This window comes from Macaca nemestrina, chromosome 9, assembly GCF_043159975.1.
Source record: "Macaca nemestrina isolate mMacNem1 chromosome 9, mMacNem.hap1, whole genome shotgun sequence".
Lineage (NCBI taxonomy): Eukaryota > Metazoa > Chordata > Mammalia > Primates > Cercopithecidae > Macaca > Macaca nemestrina.
The window spans coordinates 50,149,075-50,169,767 of NC_092133.1; the positions used below are offsets into that span (position 1 = coordinate 50,149,075).

General features: G+C 36.1%; 1 protein-coding gene across 11 annotated transcripts in view; it reads right to left on the reverse strand.

Annotated features, from left to right (window-relative positions):
- The window catches only part of LOC105496640 (protocadherin related 15), a 1,825,405-nt gene that overhangs the window by 282,326 nt on the left and 1,522,386 nt on the right, over positions 1 to 20,693 (reverse strand). For all 11 annotated transcript variants that reach the window (XM_071069550.1, XM_071069551.1, XM_024797557.2 and 8 more), the window contains one exon: positions 3,771 to 3,850. In XM_071069550.1, the coding sequence (XP_070925651.1) occupies positions 3,771 to 3,850 (80 nt within the window). The remainder of the gene's footprint in view (positions 1 to 3,770; positions 3,851 to 20,693) is intronic.

A 20,693-nucleotide genomic window follows, 5' to 3' on the forward strand; every position in this document is an offset into this window, starting at 1 on the left:
GCCATGTGCAGAGATCATATGGTGAGAAAGGAAGCAAGAGAAGAGGGGTGATGCCAAGCTCTTTTTTTACAACCAGTTGTTGTGGGAACTAATAAAGCAAGAAATCATTCATTACCTTTGGTAACAAGCCATTCATACGCTGTTTGCCTTCATGACCCAAACAAATCCCATTAGGCTCCATCTCCAACATGGGGGATCAAATTTCATAATGAGGTTTGGAGTGTCAAATATTCAAACTATAGCAGTACCCGGATTGTTCAAATCCTTGAAAGTTATAGAGAAGTGATGGTGCAAATTTTTGAACATGAATCTCAGAAGTTTCAAAGAAGGTGGCAGTTGAAATTTCAGTTATTGTTCTCCATTTCAAATGCATTGAAATGTATTTCTACCGGTTCAGGCTACTCTGTAAATATCAATGGGAACAACAGCAATGAGGTGGTGGAAACAAAGTGACCATAGGATAGAAGGCAATGGGCCCAGTGTATGGGACCCTGAGTCAAGAATGATCATCAAAAGGGATCACACAACCATTACAAGGACATGTTCTGCTTTAGCTTTCCTGGAAGTAGTTTGCGTCTTAAGGAGATATCTGTCCAGGTTGACCTAAGAGCTTTAACATTAAGAATCATGGTCAATTTAGACTAAAAGGATTTTGCATTGACATAATTTACACCTTTAAGAACCTCTGTAACCTAGCCATTATCTTTTTCATTCCAAATGCAGAGATGAGAGGACCACTAGAGATACAGGAAAGCAGTGCATTTAGATAATTTATTTGGCAAAACCAGTAGCTCATTAGATTTCACAATCAGCAATTGAAAAATCTCTTGGCATCAAGGGAAAAACAGGAATGGAAATTCTTGAGAGACCTAGGCTTCCTGCTTACCAGAGAAAGTGAAAACTTAATTGTTGTCTTTTTCTTTTGCTGACAGCTTTATTAACATTTTAATTCAGATATCATAAAATTCACCAATTTAAAGGGTACAATTCAATGGTTTTTAGCATAATCACAGAGTAGTTCAATCATCACCATAATCAATTTTAGAACATTTTCAACACTGTATCTATTAACCGTCACTCTCCATTCTCTCCCACTCCTCATTTTCAGGCAATCATTGATCAACTTTTGTCTTATAGATGTGCCTATTATGAAAATTTTATACAAATGAAATAATATAACATGTACTCTTTTTGTGACTGACTTATTTCACTTAGCATAATATCTTCAAAGTTCATACCTGTTGTAGCATGTTTCAGTACCTCATTACCTTTCATTGATGAGTAATATTATATTATTACAGATAGGCAACATTTTGTTTATTCCTTCATCTGCAGATGGATATTTGACTTGTTTCCACTTTTGTACCATTATAAATAATTCTCTTATGAACTTTCTTTGTGCAAACTATTATATAGATGCATGTCTTCATTTCTCTTGTATATGAACAGAATGCTCACTTATGCAGTAACTCTGTCTACCATTTGGAGAAAAGGTCAGTTCTCCAAAGGGTACTCATACGGTTTCAATCTGTGTCCTTGCCCAAATCTCCTGTCGAATTGTCACCAATGTAGGAGATAGGACCTGCTGGAAGGTGATTGGCTCATGGGGGCAGTTTGTCATGAATGGTTTAGCACCACTCCCCTTGGTGCTGCTCTCTTGATAGAGGTTAGGAGATCTGCTTGTTTAAAAGTGTGTGGCACTTCTCCCTCCCTCTCTCTTCCTCCTGCTCAGGCCATGTGAAGCGCTAACTCCCCGATTTGCCTTCCATCATGACTGTAAGTTTCCTGAGGCTTCCCCAGAAGCAGAACTGGTGCCAGCATCATGTTTCCTGTACAGCCTGCAGAACTGTGAGGCAATTCAACCTCTTTTCGTTACAAAATACTCAATCTCAAGCATTTCTTTATAGCAGTGCAAAAAGGAACTCATACATGCACATTTTACATGGCCACATAAATTTATGCTGATTTCAACGTCTCCACACTCTTAGTCGTACTTGTTTTTGCCTTTCTTTTTTCACTATAGACACAAAGTATGTATGAAGTCAAATCTCTTTATAGTTTTAAATTACATTTCTCTAATGACCAATGATCAGTGATCACGATCATATTTCCATGTGCTTGTTGGCTATTCACATATCCTTTTTTAAAGGAACGTCTATTCAAATATTTTGCCCATTTTTAATTAGATTGTTTCTCTTTATTAAGTTGTAACAGTTCTTCATGTGTCCTCGAGACATGTTTCACACCATATACATAATTTTAAAATATTTTCTCTCATTGTAGGTTGTTTTTCACTTTAGGATGGTGATCCTTGAAATACATTTTTAAAAATTCATGAGACCCAATTTGTCAATGTTATCATTAATCCTTTGTGCATTTTGTGTCATATCTCAAAATGTACTGACTAATCCAAATAATGAAGATTTACTTCTGTATTTTCTTCTATGTGGAATGTAGTTTTATCTCATATATTGCAGTTTATGATCCACTTTGAGTTCATTTTTGTGCATGATGTGAGATAAAAATTCAAATTCATTCTCTTGCACGTTGTCCCAGTTTCATTTATTGAAACAAAGTTGTTTCCTGATTGGATTATCTTGGCCCCTTTTTGAAAATCAATTGACCATAAGCACTAGAGTTATTTCTGGATTCTTAAGTCTGACCCGGTGGCTTATATGTCTATGTTTATGTTAATATTACACAGCCTTGATTAAAGTTTTTCTTTAATATTTTTATTTTGTTTAATGATTGTAAATTGTAGCTAATTTTTTATTTCTACGTCGCTATGGGATAAAAACGAAAACTGTTAAGCTTTTTTATTTTTCAAATAGAAGTTTACTTATCTGTGGAAAATACTGTCCTTGTCTATAGTTTCCCAGCATTACTAACTTATGTTTGTATAATTCTATTCAACATGAAATTTCAGGTATTTCTGAGAAGACTAATTGACCAACACATAGTTCTCTTGTTTTGGAATTATGTCCCACATGTTTCTGAGTCTGACGTGGCAATGTATTCATTTGTCAAAGTTTTAACTTTATAATCCTTGGCCAAGTTTACATTTCTATTCTTTCAGAAAGTAAAACTATTCATAAGTACACAGGAAATACCAGAGGAGAGCCAAGCTCTTTAGAAACCAGCCACATGTGACAGCAGAACAGCTACCTTGCTATTGCAAATGGGAAGCAAATGGTCTCTCTGAAGCCCTAAATGCCTCCTTTTAATGTCTGCTCCCAGTTTTCTCAATAGTTATCATTAGCAATATCTCAGATGTATTCGGAGAGATAAGTAGAATGACACTGATCTAGACCTCAAAGAAGTTTGACATGAACATGTATTTTATTTCATTTTGCTTTTTTTCTTAAATTTATCTATGTTAATCTGAAATTGAAGGATGTGTTTGTAACACATCTTGCCTGCAAGACTCCCTTTGAATACATGGTTTAGTGCTAAGTAACCCTTTGCAGTAATGTCCTTGTTATTATTAGTAGCTGACAACCTTAAAAGGATCTAATTAATCCCAGTTATGCCTTCCAATGAAATGTTTCCACCTCAGTAGAGCTTACCTAGTAAAAATGTTAAAAATAGACAGTCTCCTGGGTAAGATTTCTGGGCTCAGAATTATCCTCTGAGCTACCATTAACATTCATAGAAAACAAAAAGGGAAGTACAACTACACACAGTTGAAAGCCTCTGATTAGAAGTCTGTTCTCCTGCTAACAGTACGTTGCTGTACATTTTTTTAAAGTAGGAAATCATTTTTTACTTACGCTTCTGAAAGATTAAAAACTCTCTGAGGATCTCCATTCTCAATGGCATATGTTATTGGGTCTCCCTCTCGATCAGTTGCCTTCAGAGAGAAAACATAATTCAATTATCAAGTAATTGATATGGCGCCCACTCATTACGGAGTAATACAAAACCTTGAAACTAATAGCATAGAATGTCCATGACACTGTTAAAGAATAAAGATTAAAGCATGGCCTAATGGCAGAGTGTAAAATTAAACATTAATATCTGATCCATTTCTGAATACATAATCCTGTCTGGTGTGGAAATAATCATTTTCCCAAGGTTTACCTATCTTATTAATTAATAAATTTATTTTATATGTCTGTTTATAATTTAAATAAAAGCTGCTGGCCGGGCGCAGTGGCTCAGCCTCTAATCCTAGCACTTTGGGAGGCCAAAGTGGGCAGATTACTTGATGTCAGGAGTTCAAGACTAGCCTGACCAACATGGTGAAATCCCATCTCTACTAAAAACACAAAAAGTTACTCAGGTACAGTGGTGCACACCTGTAATCCCAGCTACTCAGGAGGCTGAGGCAGGAGAATTGCTTGAACCCAGGAGGCAGACATTGCAATGAGCTGAGATCATGCCACTGCACTCCAGCCTGGGCAACAAAGCAAGACTTTGTCTCAAAAAAAAAAAAAAAAAAAAAAAAAAAAAAAAAAAAAAAAAAAAAGGTGTTAAACTCTATATACATTTTTACAGTGTCGATAAAGCGTTTAACATATACTCTTTTCTTTTTCTGTTCAGAATATATCAAGATAATAATTCAAATCAGTTTAACTTTCTGGTTAAAAATCCTGAATTTATAGCCACAAAACATGACTTCAAAACTGGACTCCAATTGTCCTATGTGATTATTTCTGTGTACCCATTTCTAAAACAAGGACTGTATAACAATACAAGTGTTAATAGATCTTGAGAGGTTTAATTGAAATAATGTTTATCAAGGCACACAGACTAATATCTGGTACATTGTAAATAAATATTAACCTTTTTGTTGGTTTTTCTTCCCTTCAACACCCAAGTCGGAGAAGAAAACATATAGTTTGACTTTTAGTTCCAAGTTTCTCTTGCCCAAAATAAAGATACTCTTGTTTTATGGCACTGAGTTTTACCTTCAAAAACATTAAATCAGTTCTTTTTCCAGTGAGTCATTTGATCCTCTTATAAAAGACATTGATAAAGAAAGAAATTTGGATGCTGTCAGAGATTTGAAAGAAGGATCTGCCTAAGCATGATGCTACAAAGGGGGGAAATATCTGATAAAGGTCCAGATGTATTTTATTTTTAGGTGACTATCCTGGCAGAAACACCAGCCTCTCCACAGACAGGAACTGCCCTGGAGTTAGCAGGACCTGAGAGAATAAGTATGTGAGTTTCTTTCAGTGACTAGATAATAACTGTCCCAGCCATAAGAAGCTGAGTGTGAAATTCGCTGTTCAGACAGGCAAGAACATATTGTTCTTAGTGGTAGATCAGCTGGCTTTGACATGGATTACACAGTGCTGCTCATTGAATGTCTTTATCAGCTACCAGATTGGATTAATGGTCAGAAGCCTCTATTGGACCACATAAACTGCAGAATCAAGGGACAACTGAAAATAGTATTTCAGTCAGTAAGAAACTACTGAATATTGGGCCAGGTTCTGTAAGAAAAGCTTTGCAAGATTATTTAATCTGTGTCTCATAAAAGTGATATACTTCCTTCACATGGTTCCTATGACATCATATTGTCCTGCTTTAAATCCTCATATTATCAACTGTAGTTCCTCATTTTTGTTTGCTGATTTCTCCTCATTTATAAGACTTATTTTGTATTGGATTGTTCCAAAGATTGGTCCTTGAACTTCACTTATTTACTCATCTCATTCAATAGTGTAGCTATAAATACTCTCTATCTGCTAAAGACGGTCATATCTCTAGGCTAGCCCTTTCGTCTGGATTTCAGATGTGTATCCAGTTGCCTACATGGATTCACATTAGATGAATAATAATAAGCCACTCCGATTTAAAAAGTTAAAAACCCCAAATCTAGATCTCCTCTCCATCTTGACATACCTCAAAAAATAAAAGATATTCAAACAATAACCTATTGTTTTCACTGCTTCATCATCTCAGTAAATACCTGCAACTCCATTCTCCTACTTTCTCAGGGCTCATAGCCACACTTTGAGCACTCACTCTTACTCTCCAATGCAACCTGTCAGCAGATCCCACCAGATTTATCTCAAATATCTGCTGTATCTGGCTCTGTCCGAATTTCTTCTCTACCACCATCTTCCTCATGGATTATGGTAGTAACCATTTTACTAAAGTGTAGCTTCTTCCCTTATATCCTCACAATAGTCAATTTTTAATTAAGCAAACAAAAGTACTTGTTTTTCCAGGCCAATCTTTTATTTCTTTGGGATAAAGTCTATTGCTTTCTCCCCCAGCTCCCCACCCTCCCCGTGCCACACACACCAAAATAAAATGGAATAAAAATAGTAAATGAAGAAGAAAGTAATAAATTAGCTAGGGTAAAATATTTTTTAAACATTCCATGTCAGCCAAAATCCAAAATTTTAGATTTCATTGAGTTACTCATAATGGAAGCCTAAGAGTAGAAAATAAGAAGCAAAGAAATTTTTAAGAATGCACTCAATAAAATGGATAGTAGATGCTTGGTATTTTTCCTTGTATTCTGTTATTTGCTAGATAGGAACCACAAATAATGATACTCAGCTAACATTTTGAAGAAACAGAGAATTATATCTGGAGACTATATCTTAACCCTAAAAAGCTTACACTGAACTTTTTCTGTTGTTTTTCTCTTGGTCAATAAATTTTACTTGTTATGTTGTTATAGATATGATCAAGTTCTTTTTGTTTGTTTATTGCTATGTTGTTGCTGTTTTAATTTTTTTCTTGAGAAATATTGTATAATCTTGTGTTTCATAAAAGCCAGAAGAAATGCATTCTGAAACAAGATACCTTCACGTAAACAATTTTAAGTCCAGATTAATATTGAATCTTTTATTATATCAGATCTACTCTAATATTTAATATCCTTTATGTAAGATGAGAGCACTGTGAGTATTATGTTTTTTATTTGTATTTCATTATTTTTATGTTAATTCCTTTCTATCCCAGAGGTAGTTTGAAATATTTCTTCAGTTTTATTTTGACCACTCAAATACCTCAGTCTTTTAAGGATTGTGAATGTCAGTAATTTGCCTACTTCATTCTTATGTAAGGTTGTGCCCATTTTGGAAACTTTGAAGACCTAGGATTTAAAAGGAAATTCTTATTTGATTTATTTCCTCATATTTATCTTTTCACACAATCCTTTATTGGTGTTCCAGGGCCTGGGGTGGTATAATAATTAGGAAGTATTTACAGTTTTTCAGCCAAGAAAGCAAAAGGAAATGGTATAATCTTCATCAAAGTTCTGCAATCTATCCATTACATGAGTTAGCACTTGTATAGACAATGTCATCTTTATTTGTCAATGTCCAAAGGTGAGAAATAATCCATAAAAGGAAAAACTGGAAATATCAACAGAAGCATTTACTCTTCAAGTATTAGGATTTGATTATGTGTGTATATGTGCCCTAAATATATTTCTATTAGCAATATTTAAAGGTTTTTAATATATAAATCTAACCAGCCATCTCAAAATAACTGCTTATAATATGTCAGAAACTATATTAACATTTTGCATGTCTTGTCTCATTTAAACCTAATAGTAACTTTACTGGTAAATAGAAAATGCATATGACTTCAATTATATCACTATTTCTGCCATCATTCCAACCAGATTTCTCTGTATTTTACTTAATTGAAAGATGCATCTTTTTTATCTAGAGACAGTAATAACTGTATCATCTTGAAAATGGGAGCATAGTGTTATTCAATATTTTCCATAATATACGAGATAGAAATTGCTTCTTCTTAGTGAACTAAACATTTTATGTGTTTATTTTTGATAAATCAAGTCATATCCAAATCTCTTCTTCAAAGCCTGAGAAAAGTAAGATAGCAGTTATCTTTCTGGGGCTTATTTTGAGTTTAACGGGGGAGATTCTGGAGCCAGCTACCTGGATTCAACCTCAGCTGTACCATCTCTTCTCAGATAATGCACTCAAGTACAAAATGAGAATAATAATACTATTATTTACAGTAATCACTCATGAATTCAACAAATATTTATCGAGCATCTACACTGTGTTAAGCACTGAGGCTGCAGCGGTAAACCACACAGACAAAAATCCTGCCCTTATACAACTTACATGGTAGTGGAGGAAAATGAATTTAAAAATTAATTAGAATATTTTGTTTTCAGATCTTTATACGTGTTGCTGAACTACAAAATATTTCACGAAGGACATATATGGAGAGCAGGGTGAGGATTTACACTTACAGAGAAGTGATCATGACAGACTTACTGAAAATGTGAAATTTTGGCAAATGCTTGTAAAAGGTGAAAGAGTAAGTCACGTGGGGAAGAACATTCCAGCAAGAGGTCAGAGCAAGTGATAAAAGTCATGAGGTGGAAACAGGCCTAGTGAGTTTCAAGAACAGCAAGGAGGTTGTCAGATCTGGAGGCAAGCATGTGGAAGAGGAGCTCCTCAGTTTACTTTGACCACTTTAATATCTCTGGTTAAATGAATAAATGATGTGTATTTTGGATGGCTGGCAAGTAATGCACTTTAGCCACTGGTTTGCTAATATATGGTTAATAACATGGTTAAGATTAAAGCAAGTCTTTCCTTTAATTTAAATTTAATTTTAATTTTGCCTGAAGAACAAATGATTCCTTTAAAAAATCAAAGAAATTACTCTTTCCAGTCCGCTCAACCAGATTACTTGCAGCATCTGACTTAAGAGTCCCTCATTTTTCAGAAGCACCAATAGGGAAGCAAAAGTATTTATCCAAGGAAGCAATGTTCTTAGACACTGGCAAATGGAAAATTTGAAAAAGAAAACAAATTTTCTCTAAACTAATATTCTGTTCATGTTAAAGATGAACACAACCATCAAATACCATCTGGTAGAGTGCACTTTATGTGCACAGAATGATTCTACACATTTCACAGGACATTAAGACAAAGTAACTGCCCTTAGGGATTCTAAAATAGATAAAAATCAATGGATTTGGATGATTTTCTCACTTAGGCAAACAAGTTCTGATTTATGTTATTAAACTACTTGAGAGCAACAAATAAAGCTTTCAATTCAGTATAGCAGTGTTTCAAAAAATGTACACATTCATTCCTGGTATTACATTTTTTGGCCTTTAACAAAATGTTATAATATTTATGAATATATATTTTTTAAATTAATGAATATATTTTATTCATGTCAAGTACTGTTATTTTGTCATTCATAATGATAATATAAAATGTCCTTTTGAAGTAAGTGTAAGTAGAGGTCAGTTTATTAAATATTCTAAACATCAAATGAATAATATGATACAGAATATACATATATATGAAACATGGAAATGTAGCTAAGTCTACAATGACAAAAATATACATATGTTCAAAAATAAAAGGATGTTGGGAAACTGCACATAGGAGAGCCATAAAACTGCTCTTTTTCTTACAATGTTGGTATGGATTAATGATATTTTGCCCGAAGACGAAGTAAAATGCCTTATGCTAGGAAGGCATAGCAGAATCACTACTGGTAGTGTTGAAAATAAATGGCATTTAAAAGTGAGCATAAATTTCTTTGTCATATCCAGAGAAATTTCTGTAAATTAAGAAGTCCTTAATAGGAAAAATATCTAGACTTCCGTTAGATTTAGGGAGACTCTATGATGGCTTACTCTCAAAAAATTTTTGTCGTACAAAATGGGTAACCTTGGAACACAAAGAGATTTAATCAATGCTAAAATGAGCCTGGAACTCTAATTTTGTCCAGGGCTCAATGAACAATCAACAAAATAAACCTAGAACTAATGTAAATATTCAAAATGACCCATCCAAATAATGGTTACCATTATGTAAAAGCACTTTGAATATCCCATCTCATTTAATCCTCAAAACAATCTTATCTGGAGAGCACTGCAATCCCTATTTTATAGATAATAAAATCTTAAGCTTAAAAATTAAATAATTTGCCAAAGTTTACAGACTATAGAATTCATATTCTAAGTCTTCTGAAACTCATTCTCTATCACTAGCAAAGTCCCCTATGTCCTAAACTTATCTCAACGTTCCCTTCACCTGCTTGCTTGAACCAACACCAAGCTCTTCTTAAGAATCTAATTTTCCGATATCCCTTTTGATTGGTGAGCCTCATAGTAGCCTTCTTGTTTCTCAGTGACACTGCCAGATTATTCTTCTGGAAATGCATCAGCTTTAATTCTTATACCATAAGCATTAGACAGTATTAACTGCTACTCTTCATTGTTAAAGTCATATTCTACACTATTTATCATCCTTCCTGTTTTTTGCTCATTGTCAGTCTCTCTCATTGTCTGTCATTGCTGTCATTATCAACTTAATCCAATATCAAAGTTTCAAATAATATGTTAAATGCTCATGACTTCAACATTGTATTTCAGTTCTGCCGCTTAGAAATTCAAGATCATGGCACTAGTAGATCCCATGCACCTTTCGTGGTCTGCAGAGAGCTGTCTTCTCATTCTATACTTACATGGTAGAAACAGAGAGCTCTGGTTTCTTCATTCCCCATAAGGGCACTAGTGGCCATTCGTGAGGACTCCACTCTCATAGCCTAAGTGTCTCAAACTACCAAATGTCCTACTTCTAAATACCATGACATTGAGGATTTTGGCTTCAATATGTGAATTTTGGGGGAAGACAAACATTCAGTCCATAGAAGATGTCAAAAAGTCTTTTCAAATACAGTATGGCCAATATTGAATTACTCTTCCTCTAACAGAGGTTTAATTTTGGCTAATGACAAATCAATGTTTCCAGTTGCTCAAGCTGTATCTTAATACCTATTCTTAACTTCTACCTTCCATTCCATATCCAATTCATTAACAAATCATGTAGTTTTTAACCACCAAAATATAACCAGATTGAAATCACGTCTCATCATTTCTGGAAAGATCACTCCAAGCCTAGAATGGACTGATAGAGCATATCAACAAATCTCCATAATTTTTCCCAGGCTTCCTCCACAGACCAATTTCAATGCAGCATCCAGAATTATCCTTTGTTAAATTTGGTTGATTATGTCACTGCTATACTCAAATTCTTTTAACTATACCTAATTTCATGTAAAGTAATTATATCTATCCCTCTCCTATTACTGAATGATCTCATTTCTACTACTGTCTCTTTCCTTTACTTTACTTTGTAAAGAGGAGTATTTTCTTCTTCCTCAAACACACCAGACAGGTCTAAACTTTGAGGTCTTACCTTGAACCTGAAATACTTTTCCTCAGATACAACCATGGCTTATCCTCTTACCTTATTCAATTCTTTGTTGTAAGGTCACTTTCTCTGTGAAATAATCACTATCAAATTGTATTTTCCCATGCACTTCCTCTCTAGCTTTCCTTCTTTCATTTTCCCCATAACATCTTCTAAAGTTCCACATAACTCACATATATTTTGTTAATTTTCTTCTCTATTAGAGTGGAACTTTCATAAAAGCAGAAATTTTGTCTTCTTCATTTACTGTTATATCCTAGCATTTTTAGTTGTGACACAATAAGAAGTTAATATTTACTTATAATTTGGCCCTTGCAAAGTCATGTGTCTTAATTATTATAATTATAATGAGAAAAATGAATGAGAGAATTTTGGAAAAATGAAAAAAGAAGGTATTAAGTGGACACTGGTCTCTCCCTGCTCCTGTTTTCATTGAGAGGCAGGAAAATGCGCACCTCAGGAGGGGAGGGCATGGGACACTCTGGCTTCTCCCTGATTTATAAAACTGCAAGGATAAACTAAGTCCAGGAAACTCAGTCAGAGCTCTGTTCTGTGTATGCATATTTTTCCTAGTATTATAAACGGCCTTCCTTTGTACTTCCTGTGACTGGGAGCCGAACTTTAATGTACTGAAGGAAGTACAGCATTTCAATTGTATCTGGTACTTTAAGCAACTGAATTTACAGTAAAACAAAACAAAACAAAAAGAAACCCCACATGCTTTTTATCTATTGTATATACTGTGTGTCTCTCTATTAATTGCTTCCAAACTTGACAGGGAAAAGAAGGTCGTGTGTGTGTGTGTGTGTGTGTGTATGTGTTTGTGTCCTAATCTACATTTTCAGAATACTTGTCCTAAGTTAAACACATTCCAAAAGACTATTAGGGAACAGTTTGTTCTGGGCACACTGATATAAATATCTCAGTTATCTTTATTTATAATTAGTAAGATATTTGCTTATCACCTTGATGAATATTGGACATGAATATTCATTGCTAAAATGAATGGCTCAAGATAAAGGAAGTTATATGAATAAACTGTATGAAACCAGGAAGCCTTTTGTCATCTGGAATGATGCTGAAAAGATGATTCCACAACTATGAGTTTAGCCCAATTATTCATAGTTTTTATTGCCCAATACTAACTATAACATTACTCTGAGAGCTGTCCCTAGAATAGTGTTTGGTTTGCCTAAAGTGAACTGAAATAAAAATGTTGTCAGGCCTCTAAAAGGACAAATCTTACTTGCTAATAAATATACCTGTGCATAGTAGTATTTGGCCTGAGACAAACTTTTCCAACCTTTCTATGAATGTTGTGACAGAGAATCCTAGTCCTCTTTTACTACTACTTATTGGTGGCTATTAATACTTAGAATCTATTTATTGTGGAAAGAATTGGCTTTGGTCAGTTTACAGCCCTTAACATTTAATAACAAACCAAACAGAAAAAAATCAGAATTAACATTTCTATCATTATAAAAATTTCTTCAAGATATAGCTCTTGTCCAGATTTATATAAATAGAAGTTTATTTGTTCTTTGTTTTAGAACTATGAAAAACTGGACACCTACAAAGCAATTTACTTAAACTCTTAGAATTTAGTTCAAGGTTTTCTCAAAGCTTTCCTCAGAGCCTATTCACTTTTCTAACTAGTTAGATTTCTCAGCCTTCACTATATAAAAAACAGATATATAAAATAATAAAGTTATCTGGACACAGGCAGACAGTGAATGAAATCTGTATATAGTGAATGGCTTAACAACTGTGAGAGAAGTGGACAGAAAGTGCACCTTAAAAACAATAGACACAGGCCGGGTGCGGTGGCTCGCGCCTGTAATCCCAGCACTTTGGGAGGCCGAGGCAGGCAGATCACGAGGTCAGGAGATCAAGACCCTCCTGACTAACACAGTGAAACCCCATCTTTACTAAAAACACAAAAAATTAGCCGGGCATGGTGGCGGGCACCTGTAGTCCCAGCTACTCGGGAGGCTGAGGCAGGCGAATGGCACGAACCCGGGAGGCGGAGCTTGCAGTGAGCTGAGATGGCGCCACTGCACTCCAGCCTGGGTGACAGAGCGAGACATCATCTCAAGAAAAAAATAAAAAAAATAAAAAATAAAAAATAAAACATGAAAAACAAACACAAAAAAAAATAGACACAACAAGCATAGTTATCAGAGATCAATTGTCCATCAAGCCCCACACATCACAGCACTACTTATAGATAAAAATATGTAATCCAATTTAGGAACTATTAATCACACAATATTCTGAATTAAATAGACAAAAACAAAGCATTTATTTGGTGCCCATTATAAATAATATATGTACTGCTAGAAATGAGAAATAATATAAAACTATTCACTATAGCCCCTACCTTAAGAAAATATTAATCTTTGTGAAATAAACATTGAGAAATAGTGTTCACTATACTCTGCTTAACTGTGTATTTGTAAAAATAATCCAGGTCTAATATCTACAAGATTAAGAACCTAGTCTTAATTCTCTCACTTTTAGCCACCTAGGGTCTAGGGAACAGTTCCCTAGACCTCTATTCTAAATCATAAAATGAAATAAAAGATATTTCAAACATCTACTTCATATAGTAGATATAGAATCAGACGAAGTAATAGATACTTAATACACTTTAGAATTCAATTCAAATAGAAGGTACTGCTCAATGGGCAGGCACAGTGGCCCATGCCTGTAATCCCAGCACTTTGGGAGCCCAAGGCGGGCAGATCACAAGGTTAGGAGTTCAAGACCAGCCTGATCAACATGGTGAAACCTGTCTTTACTAAAAATACAAAAATTAACCGGGCATGTTGGCATGCGCTTGTAATCCCATCTACTGAGGAGGCTGAGGCAGGAAAATCGCTTGAACCCAGGAGGCAGAGGTTGCAGTGAGCTGAAATCATACCATTGCACTCTAGCCAAGGCAACAGAACGAGACTCCATCTCAAAAAAAAAAAAAAAAAAAGAAGGTATTGCTCAATGAATTAATTTAATAGTTAAAATCTTGGGCTTTGGAGTGAAATGGGACTATTTCACTTACAAGCCATGTCCTCTTTGAGCAAGACTTAAGGTGTTTATGTCTCAGTGACATCATTCTGATGTCAGATAAAATAGCACAAGGCTGTCATGATAATAGAATGAAATAGTTCCTATCTAGAATTCAGCATAGTGCTTAGCACACATTTACTAAACTCTTACTATTGATGTTAACATTTAGAAAGAAGAATGCACAATAGAATTTAGGCAAAAAATTTATTTGTAAAGTAGTGTTTCTTAAAGAGACTACACCTCTGTTACCAATAAAACTCTCACTTCTGGAATACTCAGCAACATATAGTAAGTGATATGATACCATATTAGCAGAAATAGTGCATCAAATTCCCCCCAATCGCTTAAGTTTGGGGGGAATTTTTTTTCCCTATTCTTAGACACAAAAATTTTCATCTGCAGGGTTAAATGTATACTTTAGCACTGCTTTTTCTCCATGTCTACTTTATGTACTGATAAATAGAAAGAAATATCTCAAATGTGTCTAAGATAGGTAGATATTGGTTGATATGGTTTGTCTGTGTTCACACACAAATCTTATCTTTAATTCCCACGTATTGTAGGAGAGACCTGGTAAGAGAAAATTGAATCATGGAAGCAGGTCTTTCCCATAGCTATTCTTGTGATAGCAAATAAGTCTCATGAGATCTGATGGTTTGAAAAATGGGAGTTTCCTTGCCCAAGTTCTCTCCACTTGTCTGCCACCATGTGAGACATGCCTTTTATCTTCCACGACGATTGTGAGGCCTCCCCAGCTACATGAACTGTAAGTCCAATTGAACCTCTTTCTTTTGTAAATTGCCCAAAAGGTATGTCTTTATCAGCAGCTTGAAAATGGACTAATACATTGGTCAACTATATTGGCAGTGGATGGTCGGGAGGGGAACATAAATAAATGTTTATAAACCTGGCCATCAACACTTTGAGCTAAAAAAAAATGACAAATGAGTGAAATACACAATTCACAACCAATACTGAGCATGTATTATTTTAAGCAAATGAATAGATCAAACACTAACATAATCCCTTAGTAAATTTTCAGTTGATATAGATATCAAAAAGTAAAAATAAGCAGGATTGGAACACATAGCAGAGACACTTCTCCAATGGCAAAGTGAGGAGCTACATTGACCATCTCCCAGTAAAACAATCAGAACTGCTAAAAAAGAAACCTTAAAAATTAAAGTCTCAGCCAGGCACAGTAGCTCAAGCCTGTTATCCCAGAATTTTGGGAGACTGAGGCCAGAAGATTACTTGTGGATAGGGTTTTAAAACCAGCCTGGGCAACATGGTGAAAACCATCTATACCAAGAAAACAAACAAACAAATAAACAAAAGCAACAAGATACAAAAATCAGCTGTGCATGGTGTTGTGCAACTATAGTCTCAGATACTTGGGAGGCTGAGGTGGGAGGATCACTTGAGCCCTGGAGTTCAAGGCTGCAGTGAGCCATGACCACACCACTACACTCCAGCCTTGGCAACAGAGTGAGACCTTGTCTCAAAATAATATTAATAATCATAATAGTAATATAAATAAAGTTTTAAAATAGTCTCTAAATATTGTTCTCAAGACATATGGCAAGTGGAAAAATATTCAACAAAACCTACTAAATCTCACTAAGAACTGTGAAAACTGTTCTTAGTGAGTTCACTAAGAACAGCCTGTCTCTGTCCCTTTCCAAAAACCTATCCAGCACTGCATAATGCAGGCGTAGTCAAGAACATGGGACTTCTTCCTCACAGCTTCAGTCTGAAACTCGGGTAAATGCCCATGAAAGGCAGGCCACATAATTTCTTATCACCCCCAGCTCTGTGTTGCAGTGGCTGAGAAGTCTGAAGATTATGGTGGGCCTTACGGTCAGGAATGGAGAAAAAGGCATTTGCCAAGTCAATGGCTGCATACCAGGTACCAGGAACTGTGTTAATTTGCTTAAGCAATGAAACCACATCTGGTACAGCAGCTGCAGTTGGAGTCACCACTTGATTAAGCTTACAATAGTCCACTGTCATTCTCCAAGATCCATCTATCTTATGCTCAGGCCAAATAGGAAAGTTGAACAGGGGTGTGGTGATCACCACCCCTGTATCTTTCAAGTACTTGATAGTGGCACTATTCTCTGCAAACCATCCAGGGATGTGATACTGTTTTTGATTTACTATTAAAAACAGGTAGAGGAAGCTCTAATGGCTTCCATTTGGCCTTTCCTACCATAATAGCCCTCTAGTCAGGGAGCCAATATGGGGCTTTTGCCAGCTTCTAAGTATATCTGTGCCAATTATGCATTCCAGCACTGGGGAAATGACGATAGCATGAGTCCAAGGACCCACTGGATAACCACTGTAAGTCAGATCCAAGCTCAAACTCCATTAATTACCTGACCTCTATAAGCCCCTACTTTAACTAGAGGACCACAGTTTTGGGTTCCCAAGAATCAACGTCAGCTCACAGCCAGTGTACAGCAGTACCCAAAATGACTGATCGTTTCCCTTTCCCCAGTGCACAGTGACCTTGGTAAAAGGCTGCAGGCTTCCTTGGAGAAGGATGAAAGAAAGATTAACAGCATAAATTGGTGGATAGTGTAATGGGATTCTTCCTCAAGGGGACCTGGCCTCCCCTTCATTCAAGGAGTTCTGGGTCTGTAAACTGGCTCAAATCTGGAAATTGACTGAAGGGTCATGATTCTCCATTTTTATAATTCAAATTAGTCTTTTGTCCATTAGACCTAGAAGTTTTCTGCTTAAATTAAGTAGAAATGCAGTAGGCTTCCTATTAATTTCACTTCTAGGAACACCCTGATGAATTAGCCAATGCCAGAGCCCTACATGAGTCAGACTACTCTGATGCGGCTTTGCCTCTGCTGTCCATTATGGTAACTTGCCTTTGATGGTTGAGTGCCTCCACTTGGCCCGTGCCACCTTGGGATCCAATTATTCCTGTTGTATTTAAATTTTGTAGTAGAGTGACTGTGGTTCACACTGCTAGATTTGACATACAGAGAAGAGCAATTATAGGGCTCTTGAAAGATGCGGGTGCTGCCCTCACAAATCTATTTTGCAAAGCATTGGTTAAGGATATATCTTTAGAACTCTCCCAGCATGGATGAGTAGCTGTAAAGTGACTAGTCCACTCCACCATCCCAATCTCCCTCAGCCTTTAGATCCCTTTCTCTACATTAAACCAAGGGAAATCTGGCATTTCCAGCCCTCTCAGAGTTGGCCCTCTTTTAAACCATATTTTAGCTAACCAGGCAAATACACTATTAGAACCGTTTTTAACCCCTCGAGTTGCAACAGTAAATGCAGAATCCCTACTTGGTGAACCCAAATCAATAAATTCAGCCTGATTGAACTCTATGTTTCTTCCACCATTATCCTATACCCATAATATCCATTCCCATGCCTGTTCTCCAGATTTCTGTTTATATGAAAAAAAAAAAAAAAAAAAAAAAAAAAAAAAAAAAACCCAAAAACCCTCAAGTAGTTCTTTTCGAGTGTAGCACACTTCCTCACGGGTCACACATTGAACTTAGCTCTAGGGTCCCACAGGGACTTTAGTCTAGTTATAGATTTAGAAGCAAACAGGGCTGTTGGGGCTGGCTCCAAGGAGAATCAACATTATTTTGCCTGGCAACTGCCTCAGGGAAGGCCATCACTGTTGCTTTAGGCAGTGCAAGGTTTTTCTCCTCAGACAAAGGTGGAAAGGCTGATGGCAGCGTGGATCAGGGAGGGGAGGTTTCCACTACTAGGAACAGAGAAGTTGTTTCTTCTGACAAAAAGTTTCGTCAGAGTTTACAAGCTCAGTGTCCACAGATTCATCAGGGTCCTCCCACATATCCCCATTCTAAGTTTCAGGGTCCCATTCTTTTCCAATCAATGCCCTCAATTTAACAGTGGACACCTGGTGAGTCTGTGCATGCAGCTTTTGTTGCAGGTCAGCCATTAGCATGATAAGAACTTGTGTCTGATTTTCCATAATTTCAGCTCTTTCTCTACAGGAGCTAAGACTCTCACTCAGGGCAATCTTAGCAGATTTGAAGCTAAGTATCTGCTTCTGAAGCCAGGAGTTAGAATCCCTGAGTTCATCCTTTTCTTTCATCACTTTGTCCAGTAAACTTAGGAGCAACTAACCAACTTCATAGTCAAAGGTATTATGTATAGAGTCACTGAACTCTTTGCCTTTCACAAGTGGTGAATCAGGAGTGACAAATGCATTTATTTTACATAACTATCTAAATAGTTCAGAGCAAGGACTATCATTGTTCACCATACTATTAGAAGTAGAATAGTTAACATTTTTTGATCAATCATATTAAGCAGCCAACTCCAGAAACCCCCAAAATAATGAAAGAACTCCATCCTTAATATTCTGTTCCTCGCCGGGTACAGTGGTTCATGCCTGCAATCCCAGCAGTTTGGGAGGCTGAGGCAGGTGAATCACGAGGTCAGGAGATTGAGACCACCCTGGCTAACATGGTGAAACCCTGTCTCTACTAAAAGTACAAAAAAATTAGCTGGGCATGGTGGTGGGCGCCTGTAGTCCCAGTTACTCAGGAGGCTGAGGCAGGAGAATGGTGTGAACCCAGGAGGTGGAGCTTGCAGTGAACCGAGATCACGCCACTGCACTCCAGCCTGGGTGACAGAGCAGGACTCCATCTCAAAAAAAAAAAGAAAAAAGAAATTAGAGACAATCCCCATGACTATCAGCTGATGAATGTATAAAGTGTAGTATATGCAGACAATTGCAAATTATTGAGAAACAAAAAATAATGAAATATCAATATATGCTACACCATGGGCATTGAAATGTTATGCTAAGCAAAGTAACCAGACGCAATAGACCACATATTGCATGATTACACCTAAACATCATGTCCAGAATAGACAAATTTAAAGACACAGAAAGCAGACTGGTAGTTGCCTAGGCATGGTGATTCTGGAGTAAATGAGGAGTAATTGTTAATGAATATAGACTTCGTTTATTGCGTGATACAAATATTCTAAAATTGATTGTGGTGCTGGTTGAACAACTACATGAATATATACTAGAAACTATTAAATCGTGTGCTTTAAATTGGTAGATTTTAGGGTAAGTGAATTATATCTTAATATAACTGCTAATAACAAGCAAGAATTATTCCACAGAGATGATGGAGTTAGTGCAACTTCCTTGCTGTCCACACTCAGTAGCAATCTATTTGATTTTCTGGAACTAATGAGCTTCTTGTGACTTAGGGACAGGGACCAGAGAGAAACACAGAAAGTGTCAGATCATGAGATGCCTTAACACAGAGGTATCTTCCTAGGGGAAATGTTAGCATAGATGGATCCTATAGTAGTGAATCTGGTCTTTATAAAGCCCCAAATCAAAAACAGCCACATAGAATGGAAATGGAAAGCATTCCTCCTGTTACTGAAGCCACAAAAGTATAAGGAGCATAAAAAATGGACTTGCTTCAAGTGGTATAGGATTAGAAAATTAGGTTCGTAAAATATGAAGTGTAGATCCATACACATAAGAAAATTCACACACAAAACAGACAGAGCCAACAGTACAACTAGTTAGGAAAAAGCAAAATCCTTCATATATGATGCTGCTTAGTCTTTATTCACACAGAAGAAATTGAAATGGATTTCAAATTTCATTATATACACAAAAATACATGTTAGATAGCTTGAAGACTTAAGTGTAAAAAATAAACAATTAAAACATTGGAAGGTTATTTTGTCAAATACACATAATCCAGGTCAAGAGATCAGTTTACTCAAGTCAATAAATCTTGAATCTGGTGATATGAAGATTATATTTGACTCTATGAACCTGGATACCTTTCCTGTCTTCCTTCCTTCTTCCCTCTTTCTTATCTATCTCATCTGTCTTCTAGAACCAGTAACCAAATGTTTATACATGGTATTTTCACTTATTAATATTTTATTAATAGAATTAATAGTATTATTATAATTTTCTATTTTGTTATGTTCTGTTCTTTTATATACTACTTGATTTCATTAACAAGGTATCATATTAACACCAAAAATTGATTTTGTGATCCAAAGTGTGGTGTGAAAATCTGCTGTAGAGACTTTGAATGTTTGCATCTCTTTAGCGTCATAAATATATGTGTGCTTCCTGACTTCTTCCTTCCTGATTTTCTTCTTGAATAATTAATTTCAAAAACCGTTATAAGGCTTAGCATGATAACCTTTTGCTCCTATTGCAGGTATGGGCTGTGGTCTGGTAGAGAGAATCAGAACTCCAGACAGGGAGGAACATGCAGTAGTATTTGTGGAAGCAACGTGCATAGCATGAAGTATTAGAGCCTTAGTCAAACGAGAGAAGCATCTGAGACAGTGGGAGGCAAATGTGGCCATGTTTGAAAGATGAAATGTTTTGGGGAGCCAAATGGAATGGCAGTGAAGGGCCAGCAAGAATTGTTA